Source organism: Myxocyprinus asiaticus, chromosome 24 (assembly GCF_019703515.2).
Source record: "Myxocyprinus asiaticus isolate MX2 ecotype Aquarium Trade chromosome 24, UBuf_Myxa_2, whole genome shotgun sequence".
NCBI classification, from domain to species: domain Eukaryota; kingdom Metazoa; phylum Chordata; class Actinopteri; order Cypriniformes; family Catostomidae; genus Myxocyprinus; species Myxocyprinus asiaticus.
The window spans coordinates 137,992-165,147 of record NC_059367.1 but is presented as its reverse complement, the minus strand read 5'-3'; the positions used below and the strand labels follow the sequence as shown (position 1 = coordinate 165,147).

Sequence of the window (27,156 nt, the reverse complement as noted above, 5' to 3'; positions counted from 1 at the left end):
CACTCTTTATAACTTGTTTAAGGACAACAAATGTTAAATTAACTTTGTATTCTCTGTATTCAGAAGGATGAATGTGACTTATGAAGTTATTGACACTATTATTGCTGTTATATTAACACTGTACAGTTCAAATGAATAAGATATTTTTTTTAGTTTTAATAGCTTCAGTCTAATTGAAATTCTGAGTCAATATCAGTGCTTAAAACAGATTGAAAATAGTTTAAACAAAATGTTATAATTGTTATAATTAACATAAGCAAACTAAAGCACATATGTAATATTATGTGAGATGTTCAATGATGCAGAAGCACTAAAACATGTTCAAAATAAAAAGATTTCCCTGCTGTGAGATTCAGCCTTGAATATTGAAATACTCTTGCATTGTGGTACAGTATATATTTTTATTATATCCAGTTAGAAGACTACTGCAAACACAAAGCATTCATTAATGAATAAAGGAATTTTACATGCGTGTATGTTAAAATATATTTGTAGTTTTAAGCCAATTACCCGATTACAGTTTATTGTTTACATGTAACATGATGAAAGTTGTGTTTTATGACACACAAAGAACTGCCGCTCCACTGAGGCCACGCCCACAGACACAGAGTGGTCGGAGATTCACATCACCCTCGCGCGAGGCAACGCCCATAGACAGAGTGGACGGAGATTCACATCGTCCTCGAGTGAGGACACGCCCACACCAACAGAGTGGGCGGAGATTTACATCATCCTCGAGTGAGGCCACACCCACAGATACAGAGTGGGCGGAGATTTACATCATCCTCGCGTGACGCCACACCCACAGATACAGATTGGGCGGAGATTCACATCATCCTCGCGTGAGGCCACACCCACAGATACAGAGTGGGCGGAGATTCACATCATCCTCGAGTTTCATGTAGAGATCAATGACTCATGAACTCTGGACTGAATGTCTGCGAGCGGATGATACCGATAGATCACTTTAATTATCAGAATAAGGATGTCGGACTCAGAGGAAATGTCCGAGTTCGCGAGTCTCGTGGAGCGCATTGAGAGAGGCGAGGTGAGATTATAATGAGATTTCATTGATATGTGACGGGGATATTAAACAGATGCCGTTCAGACGATCGGTTATGTAGATCAAAGACAAGCTGAATCATGTTGTGTAGAATAACCGGCTGTATTATTAATAATGATGATGATTCACTCCGTATTGTCGGTGTCGCGCCCGGGGCGTCACAGGGAAATATTCTTTCATCCTGTTCTGGACATCTCGATAAAAAATGACCTTATTCCTCACGTCACGTTGATTCCCTCATTTATCACATTTAATCAGTGAACCGTTTATTAAATATGATTCACACGCGTGTCATTGAATTAAAGAGTCGATTCTCTGGAGAGCTGTAATGAATTTAGTGTCGACGCGCAGCGGCCGATTTGGCATCGATATAAATATTGATTTTTTTACGAAATGTAGCAACGTAATAGCAACAATGTAACGTTCTTTCAGTGACCACGCCCTCTTATTTAAATACGCTGTATCGCCGCAGTGTTACTATAGTGACGGACAGTGACTCCGCCCACATTTGGCGTGTTGCTCATCTCGCGCATTATTAAAGTCGCGTCGCGTTGTTCGATTCATTTTTAACTCAGTGAATCTCTGATTTCTTTGAATTACGATCATTTGTTTGACGTTAATTCTCTTCATGATGTCCAGACGAACTTCATTACTAGTAAGTTCATGAATTGATCCGATATTGTTTTGATCTCATGAATAATTAATGCTCTTGTTGTTGTTTGTTGAGTCTGTGAAATTGAACCGATTGTTTTTCAGTTTTGATTTGTTTTTATAAATGCGAGGAATATAAACCTCGCAGCGTTCATCCTTGTAACAGTAATTAGTTAACATGTGAAATAATTTAAGCTTGAAATAGAGTTATGTGAACAATGGAAGTCGGATCCCAAATCAAACTGCACTTTATAAATCAATACAAATAATCTGTTTATAAGTTCATCTTTATTTGTGCTTGACTCATTACACTTCATGAATTCGAGGACAATTCTTGTTGAATTGGTGTTGTAAGACTGAAATATTTGAATAAGTATTTCCATAATTAGACCAAACCCTGTTTTTAATCTTAATGATCTCTATTTATCTAAAAACTGAAATGATTATGATAAATGCAATTCACAGAGACAATTAATTATTATTATTATTATTATTATTATTATTTGAACTATCTTAATTATTTAAATGTGGTAATGACCAGATAAATGAAAGACCCAGAGACAATTGAACTAACCCTGTTGTTGTTGTTGTTGTTGTTGTTGTTGTTGTTGTTGTTGTTCAGGTGCCGATGAAGAACATCGAGCGAGAGTTGATCTGTCCCATCTGTAAAGAGCTCTTCACTCATCCGCTCATCTTGCCCTGTCAACACAGCGTCTGTCACAAGTGTGTGAAAGATGTTCTCCTGCCCAATCACGAGGACTCGTTCAGCACAGACGCCGGATCGGAGAGCTCGAACCCGGGCAGTCCTCGCTCCAGAGTTCCCTCTCCCAGTCTGGAGAAGCTGGACCGACTGATGCGATCAGGTAAACACAAACATCCTCATGACGTTCAGCTTCTGTTGTGTAAATAACAGATGACAACATGCATGTCCAGCGCCGGCCCGTGGGTTTGTGGGGCCCTATAGATGAAATCATGAAAATGGGCCCTTGTGTGAAAAAGCTCAGAACTTTAAAACATCCATAAATCCAGTGATGATAAACCACTAAAAAGATTCACTATACCGTATCGCTCCGTAGATGACGAATAACGTGTCCAATGGCTTTTTCCCCAACATGATGTTCGATAAACATGTACATGATTAATATGTGTTTTATGTGCTGTGATGAGTCCTCATTTGATCACCTATCAACCTTTTTCTAGAAGTACAAATAAACCAATGTCTCAATTATAATTTCCCAGCATTTATTAATCTTGCCTAATGTTCATTTATACAGATACTGTTTATTGTTCATGTTAATTCATATTGTATTAACTAATATTTAAAATGGATTAACATTAAGATTATTTAGTATTGTTCATTGTTAGTTCATAACTAATGTAAACAAATACAGTAAGTTTTACCCATTAAAGTAACACAAATAGTTTTAATGGTATAGGATACGGCTGACAATGCTTGAAACGGCGTTTAATATACTCGCATATGTGTAAATATTTATTTAGAGCAACAAAATCAGTGAAAACAAAGTTGGCCAGAATGTGTGCACACTGAATAAAAGTTCAAACATCAGTGAAAATCATGTAACTACAGCAATATTGGGGGAAATTAAATATAAATAAAATTACATCTTTTAAATAGGGCCTATAAACGCAACACCTCGAAATATATATTAGTAAACAAATATAAAGAATAAACACATCGCTCTTAGAGAGCACAGATGTTTGCAGATTGGATGTTTTTACTGTTTTTCCAGATTAATTGCTCATATTTTCTAGATGTAGTGTTTTATCAGTTTTACCGATTAATCAGTGCCGATAGTTGCATTATGGATCTGTCCGTTATCGACACAAATCTGTGTCGAAAGTTGCCGATAGTTTTTTTTTAATCATTTCATCATTTTAAAATCAAAGTCCACGACGTGTTTCAGGCTTATTAGTACTTGAAAGTCCCGCGTTATGCACTAAATCTTTTCTTATTATTAGGATTTCGGTTGAACAAAAAAGAAAGAAATTATTATTATTCTTTATCATAAATACATTAATTAACTATCGGCGATTAATCAGTTATCGGCCTTTTCCACCACCTTAGTTATCGGTATCGGCAAAATCCACCATCGATCGACTTGTAATAGTTTTTTGCGTCTTTATATCGGCAGTGTTTTAATTCCTTCCCCAGCAGATTATTCTTGAGAAAACATCCTGATGATTTGTCAAGCGCTGTTTCTGCGATTCTTTACACAAAATAAGACTCAAATAGCTACAAAGCAATATTTTTCTTGACTTATTTCCTGTGTTTCTATCAGGCGTGCACATTATTCAGCAATATGTGCGATCTAATAATACTGTTATAAGAAGACGCGCTTCAGCTCCCAGTAATGCTTTGTGTTATGAATAAATTATGCAGATTAGTGTGTACTGCTTATCTTTACTTCTTGCTGATTTTTAGATGCACTGCTGTTATTTTATTTGATGTAAATTTCAGTTATTTGTCTTTTTTGGGATTTTATTCAGAGCTCATTTTATGTTTAATGTTTGTTAATATGTTTTTAGTTTTCTGTCATTGTGATTTGTATGTTTAAAGATCAGGTCCACACGTGTGTGCGCTATAGAAACCATTGGACTGCAGAGAATTTCAAAATAAAAGTCATCAATATTTCTTAATCTTATGACTTGTACATTTACTATGCACGTGTTTGTGGGGCCCCTGGGGGCCGCCTATATGACGGGCCGGCCCTGTTCATGTCAGTGTTTGTAATCATGCACCTTCCTGGATCTGGATTTTAACGATTTATTACTTTATCATAGACGTGCAGTATGTTCTGTTTGTTTATTAACTACAAGGATTTATAATGGCCAATAAAAGTAATTTAACCAGCTGACAGTGTTTTATTCCTAACCTTTGTGTTTTGAATACCTGTCATGACTTCATATTATTACAATCTTTAGATTTTGGATTGTGTTCGCTGCATAATGTGTTTTCAGTAAGTCTGAATGCCCTTGTCACAATAAATATATATAGGTCAGTTCAGACGAGTTACTTCCTGAAATGTTTGACATCCACACCCAATTAAAAAAAAAACTATTTCATGCTTTGTAGTAGTAAGTCATTTTCTTTGCAGTGCGGAGAAAAACACTATATGTAGTACTCTGTGCTTGTAAAATAACACATTTAACCAAATTATCTCAGAAAGGTTTTGCGACTCTTGTAACAGCTGTTTTTGCAGCACTAGCTTTTATTTATGCAAATTAGTTGATATTATTTTAACATTATTTTGCATTTAAAAGCAACACAGATTATGGAGTTTTTTTACTGTTTTTCCAAATTGCACTTTTATTTTTATCTACACTGGCGGCCAAAAGTTTGGAATATTGTTCAGATTTTGCTCTTATGGAAGGAAATTGGTACTTTAATTCACCAAAGTGGCATTCAACTGATCACAATGTATAGTCAGGATATTAATAATGTGAAAAATTACTATTACAATTTGAAAAGAGAGTTGTCATCAAAAAATCCTCCACGTGTAGCAATGACAGCTTTGCAGATCCTTGTTATTCTAGCTGTCAGTTTGTCCAGATACTCAGGTGACATTTCACCCCACACTTCCTGTAGCACTTGCCATAGATGTGTCTGTCTTGTCGGGCACTTCTCACGCACCTTACAGTCTAGCTGATCCCACAAAAGCTCAATGGGGTTAAGATCCATAACACTCTTTTCCAATTATCTGTTGTCCAATGTCTGTGTTTCTTTGCCCACTCTAACCTTTTCTTTTTGTTTTTCTGTTTCAAAAGTGGCTTTTTCTTTGCAATTCTTCCCATAAGATCTGCACCCCTGAGTCTTCTCTTTACTGTTGTACATGAAACTGGTGTTGAGCGGGTAGAATTCAATGAAGCTGTCAGCTGAGAACATGTGAGGCGTCTATTTCTCAAACTAGAGACTCTGATGTACTTATCCTCTTGTTTAGTTGTACATCTGGTCTTCCACATCTCTTTCTGTCCTTGTTAGAGCCAGTTGTGCTTTGTCTTTGAAGACTGTAGTGTACACCTTTGTATGAAATCTTCAGTTTTTTGGCAATTTCAAGCATTGTATAGCCTTCATTCCTCAAAACAATGATTGACTGACGAGTTTCTAGAGAAAGCTGTTTCTTTTTGGCCATTTTTGACCTAATATTGACCTTAAGTCATGCCAGTCTATTGCATACTGTGGCAACTCAAAAACAAACACAAAGACAACGTTAAGCTTCATTTAATGAACCAAATATCTTTCAACTGTGTTTGATATAATGGCAAGTGATTTTCTAGTACCAAATGATCAATTTAGCATGATTACTCAAGGATAAGGTGTTGGAGTGATGACTGCTGTCTAGATTTGATCAAAAATGACTTTTTTCAAACAGTGATGATGCTGTTTTTTACATCAGTAATGTCCTGACTATACTTTGTGATCAGTTGAATGACACTTTGGTGAATTAAAGTACCAATTTCCTTCAAAATCTGTACATTATTCTACACTTTTGGCCACCAGTGCATGTGATGCTGTGTCATGTTTGTGTAATGTTTGTGTAGTCATTGGTTGTGAATCAGGTTTCACTCCACTTCTGTTCACTTTGAATCCTTGTTAGTGTTGTTTCACTTTTGTCTTTGTTGCTTGCAGCTTCACTGAGAAGGTCGTTTGGAGGGAGAGGTAGATGTGGGTTAAATCATTTAATTAGTTCTAGTGAGTACTGTTTCTATAGAATCCCTGTAATTACACAATCTCTTCTCTCAAAAATAGTTTCCTGGACTGTCTTTAAACATTTCTATGCCTCTAATGAGCGTATCGATCATTCGTATCGTATCACTGCAGTGCGTTTAGAGACCGTCGTGAACACTGAGATTAAACGTTTAAATAACAGCAGATGTTTCCATGGAGGAGACACCGGAATCCGGGAGCGCTCGCTGAGAGAAGGTCGTTTCTTTCTCCTGAGAAAATATTGAGACATGTTGATGATGCAGATATTTGTCTTTAAAGGGAAAGTGAGCTAGACAACAGGAAGTAGATAAACAGGACTGAAAGAAGTAGTAGGGTTAGTTGAATATGCTCCGTAGTCATTGACAGATCAAGTGATGATTGAATAAACCCGCTCTACCCTTCTGTGTCAAACGCTTCTCTCAACACTAATCAAATAACAAACCGAGTCTGGAGTCCTGACAGTTGATGTGGGTTTGTCGGGGACGGGGGGTCTCTGCCTGAATGCTGATTGGCTGCAGGTCCCAGCATGCCATGCTGCGAGCGCCAGCAGCCCCTCCCCTCCCTGAGCAGCGCCGCTCTCTCACAGTCTAAGTACACGCTTTATTTTAATCATACGCTCATTACCTGATCTGAAGCCGAGTGCTTGCTCAGATCTCACCTGCGAGATGTTCACCTCCATCTGCTGTAACTCGACTGCATGTGACACGGCGTCCGCTCCATCTGTGCTGCATGTGTGTGCCGCTGCTGCATCGTACTGTGTGTTCTTGTCTTTATCTGTTTTCTTGTATATGAGCAGTGATGTCAGTTTCCTGCTTGCGAAGTAGCAAGAGGTCGCAACACTGACCTGGACAAACTTCATACTGCTGTAGTTGTGCCGGTGTTTATTTATTTATTTATTTTATTTTTTAGCTTTCTACATTTTAGAGTCTCATTCATCTTTGGATTATAAATAACATGTAATCTGAAGTTTGGAAAAACACCTGTCAAATTAGTAATTTAAAGTTGAAGTGTGTAACTTTCAGTGTTAAAATACGTTCTCCTGTCCCAGTTTAATATGCAGAGACTACTATAAGTACGCCACTCATAGGTTGATTTACTGTTTAGAGTATGTACTGTTAATAGAGTACATTCTTTAGGTTTATGCAGGGGAGTGGGGTCAGATTACATTTCATTACAGGGAAATATTTGATTTCCATGGGGCATTTTTTCTCCATTCTGAGGGCAATTTTGTTCTAACTTTATACACTGACTTTGTGTCAACCTTTTATATCAAATACTTCAATTTAATTAATTAATTCAATTTGAATAATGGGTTAGGGTTAGTTTCAGTAATCACATATTGCCTGATCTCTACGCTGCATTATGTGCATTGTGACTCAAACACATTCCCTTTTTTACTTATTTAAATATTTTCAAATATTTTAGCTATTAAAGGTGCTGTACATGATTTTAGCCATTCTAGAATTCCCACAAGCTGAGCTGTTGGATTAGCCACGCCCTCTTTTCCCAAAACCCGGTACTCCAAAGATACCAAATGAGCTTTATTGAGACTGACAGGAGCCAAAAACAACAGTAGTAAAATAGCGCCCTCAACTGGCAACTGTTATGAACAACATGCCATGAAAATGTCATTAAGCCTCAATAATTCACTGAAACGTGCAAAATGATTGACAGGCAGAAAGTGTTAGAGACCATGGACACATTTTTGTTCGCTGTTTACCGAGTCTAGAGCTGTCACAGAGACCAGTGAGATATCTCAACACTTATTTCAGTAATATCTTTCAGGGAGTAGGAACATTTTTACACACATTTCCATGAAGAAATCGCTTACAGCACATTTAAATTTACATAGCCTGTAAAACTAATATAATGCTACGACAGAGGAGTACATGACAGCATTTCTCCAGACTTGAAATGACGAGTTTATAAAAAAAATTAGCAACTCCTTTCATGCCATTTGAATAAAAAAGTCAAAAATAAAGATTCCACAATTAACATTAGCCAGAGATATGATGCATTCAGTAAAAATGGTTAATTAATCAATAAGGCATGAGAGGCTGTGCTATATTTTGAATATAATCACGGCTAAAGGGCGTTGTTAGGCACGACGCAAAGCGGAGTCACCACACAATACAAATTAAGGACACAAATATTTGTTAAAATGTTATATTTTGTAAGTAAAATCATTAAATTTGATCCTTCCACCAGAAAATATAGTCCCTTACAGTAAATGGAATGTTGCTAGGCAACAAGAATAACTGTGTTCAGTGGGTGCTGCGGAGTGATACAAATGAAGAGGTCAGAACTGTAGCTGTGTCCCAAACATCACTCAGTCATGTAGTGTATGAATTTTCAAAGTGTATTATTGTCCTGAATGGAACACTAAACTGATTTTTACTACACACAATCATTCATAGTTTAACAGCTGACGGAAGTGACGTTTCAAACACGTGATGTGTTGCCGTTAGCTTTAGCGTGTTAGCCAACCACAGTTCAACACTTGTATCTTAAACAATGTACATATTCACACAGCTTGGGGTGATGGAAAAGCTTTCAACTCACATTTATAAGGGCTGCCCTGGTCATGCTGCTAATTCTTCATTATTTACAACTGTTTTGTCAGACCAGCAGCGCAGCCAGGTAACTCCGCCCCTTCCGCTACATACTGCGTGCGCTGAATGCATGAAGTGTGCAACATTTCACACTCCATTTTGACGGCTGAAAAAGTGCATCATCCGGGTACTTAAACTACACTTTTTGCTGCGTTTTCAGTGTAAACGTACTACTCGCTCTACTTGCACTACAAAATGGTGTAGAATAGTGCAGAAGTGTGCGGTTTGGGACCCACCATGTGATTTTATCATGAATAAAACACTATTTTAACCCATCAGCATTCAGGACCAGAACTATCCATTTTATAATGTTCTGTATAAGTATTATTGTATTATTAATAGTTCTATTGAACTTTAGGGTTATTTAACAAATCCAGATATAATAATAATAATAATAATAATAATAATAATTAACTGGTTGTATTAAGTTAATTTAAGCATTTGACTACATTTTTATATTTTGTGATTTCTCAGACCTGATAAAATTACTAAATATATAACACCCAGGGGCCTGGGTAGCTCAGCAAGGAAAGACATGAGTTTGAATCCAGGGTGTGCTGAGTGACTCCAGTCAGGTCTCCTAAGCAACCAAATTGGCCTGGTTGCTAGGGAGGGTAGAGTCACATGGGGTAACCTCCTCGTGGTCGCTATAATGTGGTTCTCGCTTTCGGTAGGGCGTGTGGTGAGTTGTGCGTGGATGCCGCAGAGAATAGTGTGAAGCCTCCACACGCGCTACGTCTCCACGGTAACGCGCTCAACAAGCCACGTGATAAGATGCACGGATTGACTGTCTCAGACGTGGAGGCAACTGAGATTCATCCTCCGCCACCCGGATTGAGTCACTACGCCACCACGAGGACTTAGAGCACATTGGGAATTGGGCATTCCAAATTGGGGAGAAAAAAAAAACAATATAACATCCACCTCTTCTGCACTTCTTGCCTCTAGCAGGTGAGGAGGTTTTTCAGACAGATAGACACTTTATTTTATGAATGTGGTGAATCAGTGGTGTGTGTTGGGGGCGGTAATTGTTTGTTTGATCAACAGAAGACGGGGGGTGTATTCAGATAAAAATTCTGTTTGGTAGCGCTAGTGGCACAGAAATTACACACTTCAGCTTTTAATTCTCATCTTTTCTGGTGTTTTGTTTGAAGTTTCTCTTGTCCAGATCACTGTCGCTGTTGTGCTGTTTTAACTTTATTTCTGTGAAATTCCACTCATGTGTCACCTGTTTTTATCACTAGTGCTTCGTGTGTGTGTGTGTGTGTGTGTGTGTGTGTGTGTGTTCATCCATCCACCTTTGTGTGTGACTGCTTTCACATCTGCTGCATTGCTGAATCAGGGTCCATTTCTTCTCCGGGATGGAGGCGTTCTTCTGTCACACCTCGCGTCACCACATTCCCTTGTCCGGGCTGCCAGCACGACATCGATCTCGGCGAGCGAGGGATCAGCATGCTCTTCCGCAACTTCACGTTGGAGAGTATCGTGGAACGCTATCGTCAGGCGGCGCGTGCGGCCGTCGCTATCATGTGCAACATGTGCAAACCGCCTGTTCAGGAGGCCACCAAGAGCTGCATGGACTGTAAGGCCAGTTACTGCAACGAGTGCTATAAGATGCACCACCCGTGGGGAACGCCTAAAGCCCAGCACGAGTATGTGGGACCCACAACCAACTTCAGACCAAAGGTACGAACATATCGACACAACCCATCCTACTGGAAAAGACCTGAGCCTCGTTTAACAAAAGCATTGTAAGCCTTATCAGCTCGTAGAATCTCTTACGATTCATCTTAGTTTTGTTGCCTGTTTCCCAAAGCCATCGTAACTTAAATAGAAATTTAAAATGGTCGTAGATTTAAGAGTGCTTTGGAGTAATTGTAGAGCTCTCAGAAATTCATAATGAGACAAACTTATGCAGAAACCTGCAGGACAATCGCAAAATTAAACTTAACACGCTCTGTCATGTGACTCTTGATGTGCAGGTGTTAATGTGTCCTGAACACGAGATGGAGAAAGTCAACATGTACTGTGAGGTGTGTCGACGGCCCGTGTGTCATCTGTGCAAGCTCGGTGGTTCTCACGCTAATCACAAAGTCACATCGATGAGCAGCGCCTACAAGATCCTGAAGGTACATGAGAATAAAACACCAGAGTTTCTGTTTGTGTGTGTTAAAGCTTGTAAAGTATTCATGCATCTACCTGACCTGAAAACAAGTGCTATCATGTTTCTCATGAATAGATTTGACACATGAAGCGTAAATCTTTCAGAGGTCAATAGAGAACGGATGATTCTCTTCCGCTAAGTCACAAATATTACATGAGCGCAATAATGAGCTGTGACTCGTCTAGTTGCATTCATTTCTCTTATGATGTATAAGCTCTATAGCCACTTACAGAAGCTGTATTGAGTGTCTCAGACTGCCCGGAAATCATACAGGAGGTCGATTTCACCACTGTATACTAATGGACTCGCTTGTGCTGTCAACAGGAGAAGCTGTCGAAGAGTATCCATTACTTAATCAGCAAAGAGGACCGAGTGCGGACTCAGATTTCAGAACTGGACGTGTTGATCCATCAAATGGAGGTACAAAGCTTGTGAATCTACTGCAGACATTTTCCTTCTAGATCAGGAGCCAGCAGCTTTTTCACATGAATTTAATCATTGTTCTGATGAGTCCCCATCATTGTAGTTGGAGTGTGTATGCTGGGTCAAAAATCTCAAACATAAACATTAATAGTGGTATCTTCTTGTTTACATCAAGTGTTTCGGAAAGCATAAAAAACAAGAACATGTAGGCTGTCAACTAATGCAAAGCACGTTCATTTGTGTGATTTCACCAGAAGTGAAGAGCTGCCTGAATTAATCTCTGCAGCTGTATCAGCGGCTTGATGTGTGAGTGGTTTGCACTCACTGAACCTGTTTGTTGACTAGCACAGTTTCATTTTATAGTGTTTAGCTTCCTATTCGGCTCATAACTAAATAAAACACACTATATGATTATGAAGAAGGGTTTCATCAAGATGTAGATTGGCATGAAGATGTGAGGGACTTCATATATATGAAATATATACTGCTCTCTCTCGCTGTTGCTCATGTGCCACTGTTTACCCCTAACCCTGCCAATGGTGGCACAGGTGGCACAGTTTATGTTTGGTTAAGGACAATCTACCAAATTTCCAAAAAACCTGCTCTGTTGAACACTGATTGGAAAGTTCTTTTACTGTCCTGCTGTAGCATGTTTATCTGATCTAATGTGATTCATTATAGCATTAATTAAGAGGTGTGATTTATGTTTATGAGCACTCAGTAGTGCTGTGTATCGCCTGGCACCTCACGATACCTATTGCTTCATACATGTCACGATTCTATTTTTTGCAATACGTCACAATATCAACATTTATTTCAATTAAGAATCGATTCCAATTCATTTGAGTATATTTCAGTTATAAACTGATGTTGATGAAGAGCATGTTGCTCGAAACATCATGTTTTTGTCTCTTGGTGAGCTCATTAAATTGATTTGGAAGTAACAGTGTGCCAACTTTGTTTACGTGATATGAATACAGAAATAGTTTAAATAAATATCGATACACGGATCAAGTATCATGAAAGTGTCGCGATATACGATATTTGATTATCGACACAGCCCTAGTGTTCAGCCACATTCATGAGCTCTAGGAGGAGTTAAGGCAAATATTCATTAATATTTGGTGTGGGATGTTGCTTTTGGCTTTACTCAACTAACCACAGGTGTGTGTGTGTGTGTGTGTGTGTGTGTAAATATATTTTTATTATATCATGCAAGTATTACATGAGCTCTTCTGAATGCAGGACAATGGGCAGCTCGCCGAGAAACACGTAAACGAACACTTTGAACGACTCTTTGAGACTCTTCAAGAGAGAAGGAGCGAGATGTTGAGATCCATCGAGCAGTCGAGGAATCTGCGAGTGGAGCGACTGCGAGCACAGGTGGAGGAGTATCAGGGCATGCTGGAGAACAGCGGTTTAGTGGGATACGCACAGGAAGTCCTGAAGGAAACCGATCAGTCCTGCTTCGTTCAGACGGCCAAACTGCTGCACGTCAGGTTTGAGTCCTTCAGTCATCTTTCACTATCAGGACTCTTGCTGTGTTTGTTTTGTTGATCTGATAAAACTGCTTTTCCTGTTCTTGCTGAAGCTGATTAGTGACGGTCAGTGGAAACGGTTCGGCCACGTGTCTGTAATCAACAAGCTTTTGTGCACTGGATTGAGTTTCTTGATTTAAACCACAAAGTTCACTGTACGTTCATGTGGCGTGCCAGTCTAATCCTGATAATTGATCTCTATTAGTCCTCAAAGCAGCTTTTGACGTTCACTTTCCCACAGAAACCCTCCATTACCTGCTATAATATCATGTATTATACAGAAATCACTGAGTATGTTTATCTTGATTGATGGGCTTCAGATGAACTCGGTGTGATTCATTGTTCGCAGGATTCAGAAAGCCACTGAGTCATTGAAGACGTTTCAGCTGGCGGCAAACACGTCGTTTGATGACTTTGTGTTGGACACGTCGAAGGAAGAGTTTTTACTGAAGGAGCTGAGCTTCAATGGCGGTAAGAATGAACACTTTCACTCTCTGTTCTCGTGAGCCGCTGCAGCGATTACAAGATCTTTACTAGAATAATCCACTTACAGACTCCATCTCATACGGAGTGTCCTGCTGTTGTGTAACTCCTTCAAATGTCAGTGTGTAAAACCAGTTTTTAAAACAGACATTAAAACATATTCAGGATTTTGAAAAATGAGAATTTGTTCAAACTGTATAATGGAGATAAATGGAAATATGCCAAATCAATCAACTATTTTTGAAATTCAATTTAATGGTGCAAAATTTACACTAACAACTAGAACTGCATAAAAATTGTGATGTCTTTGAATTATAATGCTGATCAACACTAGGGATGCTCCGATTCGGATCATTTCACCTTTTATCAAGATCTCTGTCATTCCTGGACTGCCTTTAAACATTTCTGTCTACTGAATATTGATCATTCATATCGGATCACTGCAGTGTGTTTAGAGACATCATTTTGTCATAATGTTCCTCCAGTAATATCACTTTGCCCAGTTTAATAGGCTTATTAAAAAAACTTTAAAGACATTAAAACAATTATAAGCTAACAAAATATTCTCTATATTAAGATGGATAGCCCTATAAAAAATAAAGCTTAGTGTCAAACTGAAGACAAACTGATTACCCATAGGTGCAATTAGACTTAATGTGACATTATTGGTTACTGATTCATCGTTTCATATAATTATTATTCCTTATTTTATTTCTATTTTATTTTTGCATTATATTTAATACCATAAAATAATGTATCTTAATATTGTATAATTATATTTATAAATCCCTTCCCTGCCTTTCCATTTAGTTGGACGATTGTATTAGTTCATTTTTCACTTGTTGCTGCTTGAACTTTAAACTCGTGTGACACCGTGTTCACATGCGTGGACGTTGTATTTTGGTTTCACTATATGCAACTGTGACGTGGAGGAGGGCGTGGCTGGGCCGTGTGGATGCCGGCACTGAGTTGCCTAATCAGTGAGAGAGAGAGAGAGAGAGAGAGAGAGAGAGAGACACGCACATGAAGCCGAGTGCGTGTGCGTCAATGTTTTATGTTGCTGTGTTTTCAGTTTGATGTTGTGATGTAATTAAAGTTTGTTGAATGTGGATCTGGCTCCCGCTTCCTGCTGTCCCAGACGAACTGAGATCCTTCACAGCATCACATAATTTAAATGAATAAAAACCGACTGAATACTGTTCACAAGACTCTAGACTGTCATTTAAGGGTTAAACTTCTGCCGCACCGAGTCACGTGACACAACAACATGACGTTGATTTCCTTGAAGCGCCAACAAAAGTGCCTCTGTTAAGAAATTAAGTTTTTTTTTTTTTATTTAAGTCTGTTTGGTTGTAAAGAGTAGAGTCTCTAGTTTCATTTGATATGCTGCTTTAAAAAATCTGTTAATTTTTCGCTCATCAGCGTCCTGATAAACATGATGTCCACATACGTGGATTTTGGGACATTATTCACACAAAAGTTTAAAAAACATTTTATTTTGAATAACTCTCAACATGAGCACATCTGTGGGTCATTTCACTTCATTTTAATATAAAATGTTATTTTATGTTGTTATCACTGTACAATATGATTCTATTCATTAACATTAATAAATACATTCATATATTTACTGTGTATTATCACATTGAGAATAAATGAGTTCATCAAAAACTGATAAATGTGTCTTTCAGAGGCTTTATATGGAGTTAGGATGAAAATAAGGTGCATTTCAAACTGTTCTGAGACCAGTGCAGACAGACAGCACACTGGAGGTTAAGTCATTCACTAAATAGGGAGCAAGGGAGCATCCTATAGCTCTCTATGCAGTTAAGTGCATTCACTCCTAAAATCTGATCAAAAGTTCAGTTTCAGGCTGCAGATGATGTTTGGATCACTCAACATGTTTGACAGACATGTGACAATGATAATCAGTACATAGATTCAGAATTTATAATGTATCATTTTATTTTAACATGATTGACAGTGATTGGATGATGCTGGTCATTACTTTGAATCAGAATTAATTATGCTAATTTATGATGTAATGTCTGTAACATCTCAAAAACATGAATAATCAACACTCCTGGAAACATCATAAACTATTCGATGGAAAAAAATCTGATTTCTATAGCTTGGTGTTATTTAAAATTTCACAACGTAGTCTCAGAATCAGAATGAGCTTTATTGCCAAGTATGCTTACACACACACACACAAGGAATTTGTCATTGTGACAGAAGCTTCCAGTGCAAGAGAATGCAATGTATATACATACAGACAACATATACATTTAAACATATATACATATAGTGACAAAAATAAAGATATAACTGATAAAAAGAGAAATATACAATAGTGCAATAATGTTGTTAGAATATTTTATATACAGTTATGTGCAGGTGATGTCTTGAAGAAGAGGGAGATTGTGTTAAATAATATAAATGAAATATGGATATAAGTAGGAATGGATGGACTGAATATTACACATGGTTGTATTGACCAAAGGAAAGTATTTCTGGGCAGTTTTAACTGTTCATGAGATGGATAGTCTGAGGGAAAAAACTGGTGCTCAGAGCTCTGAAGCGTCGGCCAGAAGGCAACAGTTCAAAAAGGTAGTGGGCAGGGTGAGTGGGGTCCAGAGTGATTTTTCCAGCCTTTTTCCTCACTCTGGAAGTGTATAGTTCTTGAAGGGGGGGGCAGGGGGCAACCAATAATCCTCTCAGCAGTCCGAACTGTTCTTTGTAGTCTTCTGATATCTGATTTTGTAGCTGAACCAAACCAGACAGTTATTGAAGTGCAGAGGACAGACTCAATGACTGCTGAGTAGAACTGTATCAGCAGCGCCTGTGGCAGGTTGAACTTCCTCAGCTGGCGAAGGAAGTACAACCTCTGCTGGGCCTTTTACACAATGGAGTCAATGTGTGTCTCCCACTTCAGGTCCTGTGAGATGGTAGTGCCCAGGAACATGAATGACTCCACTGCTGCCACAGTGCTGTTTAGAATGGTGAGGGGGGTCAGTGTTAGGATGTTCCTCCTAAAGTCCACAATCATCTCCACCGTTTTGAGCGTGTTCAGCTCAAGGTAGTTTTGACTACACCAGACAGCCAGCTGTTCAACCTCCCTTCTGTATGCAGACTCATCTTCATCTCGGATGAGGCCGATGACAGTGGTGTCATCTGCAAACTTCAGGAGCTTGACAGAGGGGTTCTTGGTGATGCAGTCATTGGTGTAGAGGAGAAGAGTAGTGGGGAGAGCACACATCCCTGGGGGGCACCAGTGCTGATTGTACAGGTGCTGGAAGTGAGTTTCCCTTGTCTCACAAGCTGCTGCCTGTCCATCAGAAAGCTGGTAATCCACTGACAGATAGACATGGGAACAGAGAGTTGGTGTAATTTATTCTGGAGTATAGCTGGGATGATGGTGTTGAAAGCCGAACTGAATTCCACAAAAAGGATCCTTGCATATGTCCCTGGTCTGTCTAGATGTTGCAGGATATGATGCAATCCCATGTTGACTGCATCATCCACAGACATGTTTGCTCAATATGCAAATTGAAGGGGATCTAGAAAGGGTCCAGTGATGTTCTTCAGGTGGATCAACATCAGTCTCTCAAATGATTTCATGACCACAGATGTCAGGGCGACAGGTCTGTAGTCATTAAGTCCTGTGATTTTTGGTTTCTTTGGGACAGGAATAATGATTGAGTGTTTGAAGCAGCATGGGACTTCACACTGCTCCAGTGATCTATTGAAGATCTGTGTGAAGATGGGGGCCAGCTGGTTAGCACAGGATCTAAGACATGCAGGTGAAACGCCATCTGGGCCCTGTGCTTTCCTTATCCTTTGTTTTTGAAAGCCACGGCTCACGTCATCTTCACAGATCTTAAGTGCAGGTTGAGTAGCAGGAGGGGGGTTGCAGGAGGTGTTGGTGTTTGTGTGAAGTGAAGGTCAGAGTGGGTGTGGGGTGTGAGACAGGTCTTTTTAAATCCACAGTGAAACATATTTAGGTCATTAGCCAGTTGTTGATTCCCTACAGTGTTGGGGGATGGTGTCTTGTAGTTGGTAAGGTCTTTCAGGCCGCTCCACACTGATGCAGGATCATTAGCTGAAAACATTTTTTTCAGCTTTTCAGAATAGATTCTTTTAGCTGCTTTAATCTCCTTTGTCAGTCTGTATTTGGCCTGATTGTACAAGATTTTATCCCCACTTCTGTAAGCATTCTCTTTGACCTGATGAAGCTGTCTGAGTTTTCCTGTAAACCACGGTTTGTTGTTGTTGAACTTTAAGTCCTAGTAAGAATGCACATATCCTCACAGAAACTGATATATGATGTAACAGTATCTGTGAGCTCATCCAGATTGGTGTCTGCAGCCTCAAAAACACTCCAATCAGTGCAATCAAAGCAGGCTTGTAGTTCCAGTTCTGCTTCATTGGTCCATCTCTTTACAGTCCTTACTACTGGCTTGGTTTATTTTAATTTCTGTCTGTAGGTTGGAAGAAGATGAACCAGACAGTGATCAGAGAGTCCCAAAGCTGCTCTAGGAACAGAGCGATATGCATCCTTTAATGTTGTGTAACAATGATCCAGTATATTTCTGTCTCTGGTGGGGCATGTAATGTGCTGTTTGTATTTGGGCAGTTCACGTGTGAGATTTGCTTTGTTAAAATCTCCAAGAATAATAATAACTGAGTCCAGGTGTTTTTGCTCTGTGTCTGTGATCTGATCAGCCAGCTGTTGCAGCGCTGCACTCACACACTTGTGTGGAGGAATATAGACATGAATACATGAGGAAAACTCCCACGGCAAGCAGAAAGGCTTATAGTTTATGAAGAGTGCCTCTAAATTAGGACAGCACATCCTTTTTAACATTTTGTTAAATCTGCACACCAACATTCGTTGACGTAAAAGCATGTTCCACTGCCTCTCGTTTTCCCCGTTATCTCCGTGGTGCGATCCGCTCTGAACAGCTGGAAGCCCGGCAGATGTAACGCACTGTCCGGAATGGATTCGCTCAGCCGGGTTTCCGTGAAGCACATCTCGCAGTCCACATATGTGGACATTAAGTTTTAGGAAAAAGATTTGCTCTAGAAATTTTATTTTTTTGCTTGTTTATTAGGTAATACTAGTAATGAATCAAAAAGGATTCATACATACTCCATGAGCGAGGCATGAGCAACACATTGCATTTGGCCTTTCACACAGGTTTTGTCTTTTCTAGGTTCCTACGGCAATGGCAGGCAGTCATGTTCACTTGTTTATCAGCGTACTTGGTCGTGATTGGTTAATATATCAAACTCCTTTTCAAGGCAAGTTAGTCCACACTGCGGTCATCTTTGGAACGCTCTTGGGCAGGCTGGGCAGCTTTTATCTTTGTAAACAAGTGGCATTAAAGTGCAGCTCTTATCTACTTGAATGTGGAAACACTGACATTTCCAAAATGGTCGGTCAAGATTACGATCAAAGAACCTATTTCAAATCGGCAGTAAAATCTGACAACAATAGTATCATAAATTGTACTATATCTCAGATTATGCCAAAAAATGCTTTTTTTCAGGCTGGATCAGCTAATGCACATGTGTGTTCTTGAGTTGTTTGACAGGCGAGGTCTTTATCTAAAAGTTGATTGGCTCTTTTACCTGTAAGACGGGCTTTCTAATTTCTTCCATTCATTTTAAAACCAGTGGTCTGTCTCTTCTAAACTGTCTCTGTATATATACACAACACGGTCAAAAGTCCAGTGTTATTTATTAATTCCATTTGAGTTATTTTGCTAGTTTATTTTTATGCAGACATATACTGCATTGTACATTGTAGTATAGTAGGTTTGGTTTAAATATTGATTATTTGCTTTTGTGTCTTCTATAATCTCCTGATTATTTTAGTGTTGTACTGAACCCAGAGCTGCTGAGCTCAGCGTGAACCGTGTGGCAAAAATAGGCTGAACGCCGAAACTATCCGCTCACTGCCGCATTTGGGACACGTCACCTCGTGACTCACGCTTGCAACGTGAAGGGTGTAATCTGTTAACATGGGTGGCGAAACAAAAACATGCTGCTCATGGAGGATATGTGAAACCACCGTTAAAGGAGCTGTGCATCTTTTGCAACATGAGCGATGGGTTTATGCGATCGGCTAAATTACTGATCGAGTCATAGGATGTGAATATGGGCCGATCCCTATCGGTGGCCGATCAATCGGAGCATCCCTAATCTGTGTGTGTGTGTGTGTGTGTGTGTGTGTGTGTGTGTGTGTGTGTGTGTGTGTGTGTGTGTGTGTGTGTGTGTGTGTGTGTGTGTGTGTGTGTGTGTGTGTGTGTGTGTGTGTGTGTGTGTGTGTGTGTGTGTGTGTGTGTGTGTGTGTGTGTGTGTGTGTGTGTGTGTGTGTGTGTGTGTGTGTGTGTGTGTGTGCAGTTAGTCAGTGTGGTATTATCTTGAACAGATCAGTGTTGCACATATCTGATGAGAACGATCCACCTGGATACTTTTAACTTAGAGATTCAGACTTTCCTCTTGATGTACATGTAGATGTTTAATGTCTCTAAGTTTTCATGATGAACAAAACTGCACTGTAAACAGAATGGATGAATACTGCTGGGAAGGTTATTGATCGATACTAATGCTTCTGATAACTGAATCTTCATCTCTAATGGATTTGGCTGAATTGAAGAGAAACTCCATTTCCTCCATTTCCATCATTATTATCATAATCGGCTTTAATTCTGCTGAACTTTAAATGTTTCAGTACAACAGATTCTTTTTCTTCTGCCATATTTTCTGTTGCTCCGTGTCCTCGTTCAGATCAATAGCTTGTTATTCACAGTGCCGTGTTCCAGGCGCTGTGCCCGGGATCCTGGCAGACTAGCTGGCCGTGACGGGCCCTGTTGCCACGGTGATGAGCCCGGCTTCATCCTCATCCATGAGGTCATGTGTTTCTCACTGTGTTTGACAGGTTTAAAAGTCATTCTAAGAGAAACAATAAAAGAGACTCTGTGAACGAACAGCAGATTTATGGGACGTTTAGACAATGAACGATTTCAAATGATTCACAGCAGATGTTTCATCTGGTGATTCTAGAAGAACTTCTAAAGTGAGTCCACGTTTGATAACTGAAACAAATGAAAATAATCTGCTGCAGTTTTTCCTGCGATGCTGCAACAGATCTGAATCTGCAGCGCTTCTGAAAAACATTTGTATTTCATCTTTGGAGTTCTGTGTGTGTGTGGATTTTATGTGATCAGACAGATTGAGAGCTGCAGAATAATAATATACCAGTTGATTCAAATCAGTCTGAATAAATCTATAGCAGCGTCACAATTTAACCTTTAACCCTAAACACTACTGACAAATGTGTTTTGAGTATTGGAAAATCAGTCTAGATGTTAGTGAACATTTTATTATCTTCATAGAAATAAAATAAATTTTTCTTTTTTTTTTTTCATCAGTTCCCGACCCTCCTGTGATCGACCTGTCACGCTGTCGCATTTATAACGAAGGTTTGATCCACTGGTGTCTGTCTGAAGACTCTCTGCCCACTGATCATCATATGGTGGAGTTCAGGAAGTTTGGTGGGGAGGATGACGAGGAGTCACACTGGCAGTCGACGGAGCGTGTGTACGGCTGCAGTACGGTGGTGTCTGATCTCGACAGCGACTCGTGTTACGCGTTCAGAGTGAAAAGCTGCCGAAACAACATGTTCAGTCCCTGCAGTCCTGAGGTGACCCTCAACACCCCTCCAGCAGCAGGTAAACGCTCGCCGACCGCCATATGTTCGATTATCAGCACTCGGTGAGGTCACATGATCACCAGAGTCATCATTGATTTATTGTTGGTTTGTCCATCAGTAGGTGGTGAGTTCATACAGTGTCTTGTAGTATATTCATTCTTCCTCAAATGTACGGTGGCCGTGAAGTGCAAAACAAAACAACAAATCATAAAGCACAACGGCAAATCCCAAAAAAAAGAGAGCAAATCAGAAAACACAACAGCAATTCAGTGGAAATGGAAAGGGCAGGTACCACATCTTCTCATCTGATCGGCTGTGTGAATGAGATGTTTCTTCAGGATTGGTTCACTGATTATATCAAAATTCATGCCAAAATGTCACTGACTGAAAAACTAAATTATTTGGAGTGTTTTGTCTCTCAGTAAAACAGTGAGTTAGTTTTAGGACTGATGTTCATCTTTGGTCTCATGGTTCATCTAGTGCGTAAGGGACCGTCTAAAAGTCCACAAACTGTGCTAAAATGTTGGTGACGTCCAAGCGTTCGTTGAATTTGCATGTTCTAACTTAAACACTGTTTGTTTAATAAATAAATAAATAAATAAAGGTTCCTGTTGCTGCCAGTGGACAGATTTTCCAAGTATATTCAATTATATGGATACAGTATTCAATTATTTTATAAAGCTTTTTACATTACAAAGGTTGTAGCAGGCTGCCAGTGGTGTGAATGACCAACATTGTTTTATTATTATTATTATTATTATTATTTATGAAAATGGAATCTGTATAATTCCACATCCTGGGTAAATCTCACCTAGAGTAAATTATTGTTAATTGTTAATATAGTTAGCTAAACTATAATAGTAATGAGTAATGTACGGCCACTGTACATTTGAGTTTCGCCACTTTTTACAGAAAACTTTTCTGTGAATCATGTACAGTATTTAATTTCATTTTTTTATATTTTATTCACAAGTTATCTTTTGACAAATGTCCTCTTTAATTCCATATTTTATCATGTCATGTTCGTTCATTTTAATACGTTTTTCTCGCATATAATTTTTTTTGACCAAAAAATATTTTTTCAATATAAATGTTTTAGGTGAAGATCATTTGCAAAATGACAAAAACATGTATGAAACTGTAAAATACCAAACACGACCAAATAATAAAAACATTCAAATGAATCAAACATATTAAAGATGAAAGTTTAATATGTAAGATTACACAACATGAGTAATCTGAAATAATATAGCATATATGAATATAGTGAAGTATTAACTCTCACATTTTCATTCTTTAAAATCGATTAAAAACAGTTAATTGTTGTTAATATCTTGCAGTTTTTTCAACAGTTCTTAATTAAAACCGCTTTATCATCATCATGATGCATTTTTTGTCTCGTCTTCGGTATCGTTGACGAAATCATAAAACCCTTCATTAACAAACACATTTTCATCAGTAATTTCGTTGACTAGATTAACTGTGCAAGATGAAGTGAATATGAATGAGGTGGAATTGTGGGTAATGTAGGGTTAATCTCTTAAACTGACGCTTGCGTTTGATCTGAAAATGAATACGGGTCTGTCAACTTAAAAGAACAAGGAAACTGTTACAAATCTGTTGAAATAGTTGATATCTCTTATATGAAACACTGAATGAATTCAGAAGCAGCTGATTGTGATGGAATCATTTGTCTGTTCGTCAGTGTTCAACTTCCTGTTTAATGAGAAGTGTGGATTCAGCGCCGAGCGACTGCAGCTCAGCAAACGGCGGGATTCTGTGGAGAGCGTCGCGGGAATGAGTTTCCTGTTGTCTGCTGAACGCGTCCAGACGGGGAGTTACATTTGTCTTGATTACATCATCGGTGACACGGGCATCTCGTATGGCCGCCATTACTGGGCATTCCGTGTGGAGCCAAGTTCATATATGGTTAAAGTGGGCGTGGCCTCGGACTCCAAACTGACTGAGTGGTTTCATAATCCACGAGATACAAGCAGCCCCAGGTAACACACACACAACATACACGAACAACACACACACATAACATGCACTCGTGATACTCACAAACACAACACACACACACAACATACACTAACAACACACAACATACACTAACAACACACACATAACATGCACTTATGACACACACACTCGCAACACACATGCACTCACAACATACACTAACAACACACACATAACATGCACTTGTGATACTCACAACACACACACACAACATACACTAACAACACACAACATACACTAACAACACACACATAACATGCACTCGTGATACTCACAACACACACACACAACATACACTAACAACACACAACATACACTAACAACACACACATAACATGCACTTATGACACACACACTCGCAACACACATGCACTCACAACATACACTAACAACACACACATAACATGCACTTGTGATACTCACAACACACACACACACAACATACACTAACAACACACATACTCACAACACACACGCACACACAACATACACTCACAACACACACATAACATGCACTCGTGACACACACAAGAGTTGCTCTTGAGAAACAGTGTAAGTATTACATGATTTTAATTTCACATTAATTCTGTCCGTCACTACAGTGTCATGTATTTTATTTTTTTTCTGCAGGTATGATCATGACAGCGGTCATGACAGCGGGAGTGAAGACGCTTGTTTTGAGACGTCACAGCCCTTCACACTCGTCACTGTCGGTATGGGTCGACTCTTCATCCCGAAAGCTTCCATCACTGCAGCCTCAGGTGACCACGGCAACCGTATCCTGCCCATGCCGCAGAGAATCGGAGTGTGTCTGGACTATGACGCCGGTCGAGTGTTTTTCTATGATGGCGACACCATGCGCTGCCTGTACGAGAGGCAGGTGGAGTGTTCCGGTACCATGTTCCCGGCATTTGCACTGTTGGGCGGCGGGGCGGTTCACCTGGAAGAATTCATCACGGCCAAACGACTGTCATACATGTGAGAGAGATTGTTGTTCTGTTTGTTTCTCTCTTGTCCCTGAATAACGGCAGATTATTAGTCGGATCGGCCCGTGACGTTCTGTCTGAATCTGGTTAAAGAGGCAAGTGTTCGATCTTTAGTGCCTTTAATGACATCAGCTGAACATCAGGGTTACACCGTAATGTCAATGTGCACTAATACTGTTGATGATATTCTGTCATAATTTACACATATTAAATGATGTAAACACTGTATACAAGAATTCACTACTGAACACAATCATTTGTGCACTAATATGTAATATTTAATAGCTTTAGCACCTGCAGTACAAAGAGATGTTTAAAAAGAAAACAATCAAATACGAAGACCGTCTGTCCCGGGACATTTCTGTAAATGATTGTGTGCTCTAGAGTTTCGTAATAAGAACTGCACATTATTCATTTCCTCCACATTAAAAACATTTCTTGTTAGTTGAAATGTAGCCTGTGAAGTGCTGCTCAATCGCAACCAAAATATGATTTCTACGAGGCGCACCGTAACACCTTAAATATACATATGCACCATTATTAACACGGCAAATGTGTTACTGAAGTAACTGGAATAATTCATATGGCCTTATTGAATAATCGCAGGCTTGTTGCTTGATTGAAGACTAGATTAAAAGGGTTTTTTGGTGATTCGGTGGGTTTGAAGTTTCCTACCTCTTATTTCAGTCTCTGAAACTTTCATTTGTAATTGTGCTGCGTTAGTCGTGTTGATTTCTCTGCGTTAGAGGAGGTGGCATCGATTGGGATCTTCTGATTCGGCAAGTTTCAGATGTTTGATTTTAGCATTTTAGGGATATTAGTGTTATTTTGTTGTTTATTTCTTCAAAAGCCGATACAAATAATTTTGACTAATAAAATATTAAGAGATGTAACCGCATAAGAGGAAAAGGAAAATGGTCACACTGTTTCTTGTAGAATTTTTATTTTAGTTTCTCATGATGTTTTAGTCGATTAGGTTTGACATGTTTGTGATCATTTTATGTGTTCATGTATCGTATTAGTGATGTCTCTAAATATACAACAGAAAGTGTGTGTGTAAATGAGCATTAGAAGTGTCACCATTTCTCCATTATTTTGTCTGATTACAGGTTTATTTTCACTTTTATTGTCACATGGTCATTATTAGAGGACGTTTTTGATGTTGTAAGGGTAAGTGTGTTATGAGTGTTTCATGTCACTAAATGTCTTGTTTCTTGTAAATGTTAAAGCGGTTCTTCAGTGGATTTTTGCGGGTTGTAATGTATATTACTGAACTAAAAGTTCTTGATCACGTACTGATAAATAAACCACTTGAGTTGTCAAGCACTTTAAAGCATGTCAGCAGGTGCAATATGATGTAGAAGACAGGTGTCGCTGTGAGTGTGATGCTTTAATGGAAATAATCAGCTGTCTGTCACCTGTATCTATCTGCTTTGAGTTTTAATGTACTGTTTGGCCTTCTGTATAAAATAAAGGAATGTAATTTTAGCTGAATCTAACATGGAAGTTTCCTTTCCTCCAAAACAAAGTTTTGAATGACACAATAAGCAAAACCTGTGAGTGACTTATTACAAAAAATATCATTGACATCATTTCTGCAAAGAAAATACACTTCTGAATGAGTTGATTTGTGAAGCAAAAAGTCTTCATGTCTCATGATAGAGCAGCACTTTATTATTAGTTTAATTTTTATAATCGATGATCTAAAACTGAACATTCTGTAATCAGCTGCTCTTTTCTATAAATAGTATTGATCAGCGGCTGTAAAATCTTCAAGAATGATATCATTCACTGTTGTAGTACTTCAGATTTCAGTTATTTGCAGCAAATAGTGACTTAAATTGAGGTCTGTTTCTCACACAAAGCTGTCAGATTAATTTATATATTTCATCATCTGGACAATAGTAATAAATGATTCTTTTTTGGTGATCATCTTCTCTTATTATCAGATATTTCACTAAACTATTTTTGTGTTTCACAGAAAAAGAGAAATAAAATGCTCAATGACCGGATTTCTATTTTGGGTGAACTGTTCCTTTAATGTCTTTGCAGCTTTTTCAAACAACCAATTCGCTTTTAAGGGGTCATCAGACAGACCAATCTCAGTTATTTTGTTCCAGCCTCGTTTCATCCTGGTATTCCCGTTTCCTTGGTAACAGCAACTTCTCTGTCTGGTGGCTCTTGCTTTAGGATTGTGGGTAGTGTAGTTCTTCACTGGAAATTCAGCACTAAACATGATTTTAAAACATAAAGGTGAAATCACACTTGTGGCATTTACTGAAGCATATATCGTGTTTAAAGTTCTTCCTAAGAAGCGTTCAATCCAGCAGTCTGATGATGTAACAGTGAGCAATTAAAGAGATTCAACAGCATTAAAATCAGATTTGCCTAAAGTACTTTTTTATGTGAAACTTTTAATGAGTAAAAGATTCTGGTTGAAGTCCTTGGGCGCCATGCGAGGTTTGGACATGTGAACGGCGAGCTCTATGCGCATTGCTAGTTTTAAAACTATTTGTCATAATTTTGATACACCCTGATTTTTAACTGTTCTAGGAAGGCAATATGTCAAAGAATTCAGAATCCTCGGGCTCTGGAGATATTAAAAGACACTTACGTGCTCAAGTGACGCCCCTCAGCAGCAGGCCGCAAGCCCAGGAGTCAATTTGGAAGTGAAGGAAATTCGGCATCAATTGATGAACGTGTCGACAGTGCTGACGAAGTTCGTTGCTGACTTGGAGGATCTTGCTGTAATATGTTGATCGATCACT

General features: G+C 38.9%; 1 protein-coding gene across 4 annotated transcripts; it reads left to right on the top strand.

Annotated features, from left to right (window-relative positions):
* Window positions 1–909: 909 nt before the first annotated feature.
* Window positions 910–25,882, top strand: LOC127414553 (E3 ubiquitin-protein ligase TRIM36-like). 4 transcript variants are annotated; one of them, XM_051652659.1, is made up of 11 exons: window positions 910–1,048; window positions 2,337–2,577; window positions 6,363–6,425; window positions 10,395–10,738; window positions 11,035–11,181; window positions 11,541–11,636; window positions 12,885–13,138; window positions 13,527–13,648; window positions 21,100–21,399; window positions 23,086–23,383; window positions 24,033–25,882. In XM_051652659.1, exons 1-11 carry the CDS (start codon window positions 986–988, stop codon window positions 24,382–24,384), a joined length of 2,280 nt encoding a protein of 759 aa, XP_051508619.1. In that variant the 5' UTR covers window positions 910–985; the 3' UTR covers window positions 24,385–25,882. The 4 variants fall into 4 exon arrangements, with proteins under 4 accessions (XP_051508619.1, XP_051508621.1, XP_051508620.1 ...); XM_051652660.1 differs by lacking the exon at window positions 910–1,048 and adding an exon at window positions 1,619–1,718; XM_051652661.1 differs by lacking the exon at window positions 6,363–6,425.
* The last annotated feature ends 1,274 nt before the right edge of the window (window positions 25,883–27,156 follow it).

Bases quoted from the DNA above. Each gene is read 5' to 3' on its own strand.
- LOC127414553 (XM_051652659.1), top strand. From the start codon at position 986: ATGTCGGACTCAGAGGAAATGTCCGAGTTCGCGAGTCTCGTGGAGCGC. The intron at 10,739-11,034 runs GTACGAACATAT...CTTGATGTGCAG, and splicing joins CAACCAACTTCAGACCAAAG to GTGTTAATGTGTCCTGAACA. The intron at 13,139-13,526 runs GTTTGAGTCCTT...CATTGTTCGCAG, and splicing joins GCCAAACTGCTGCACGTCAG to GATTCAGAAAGCCACTGAGT.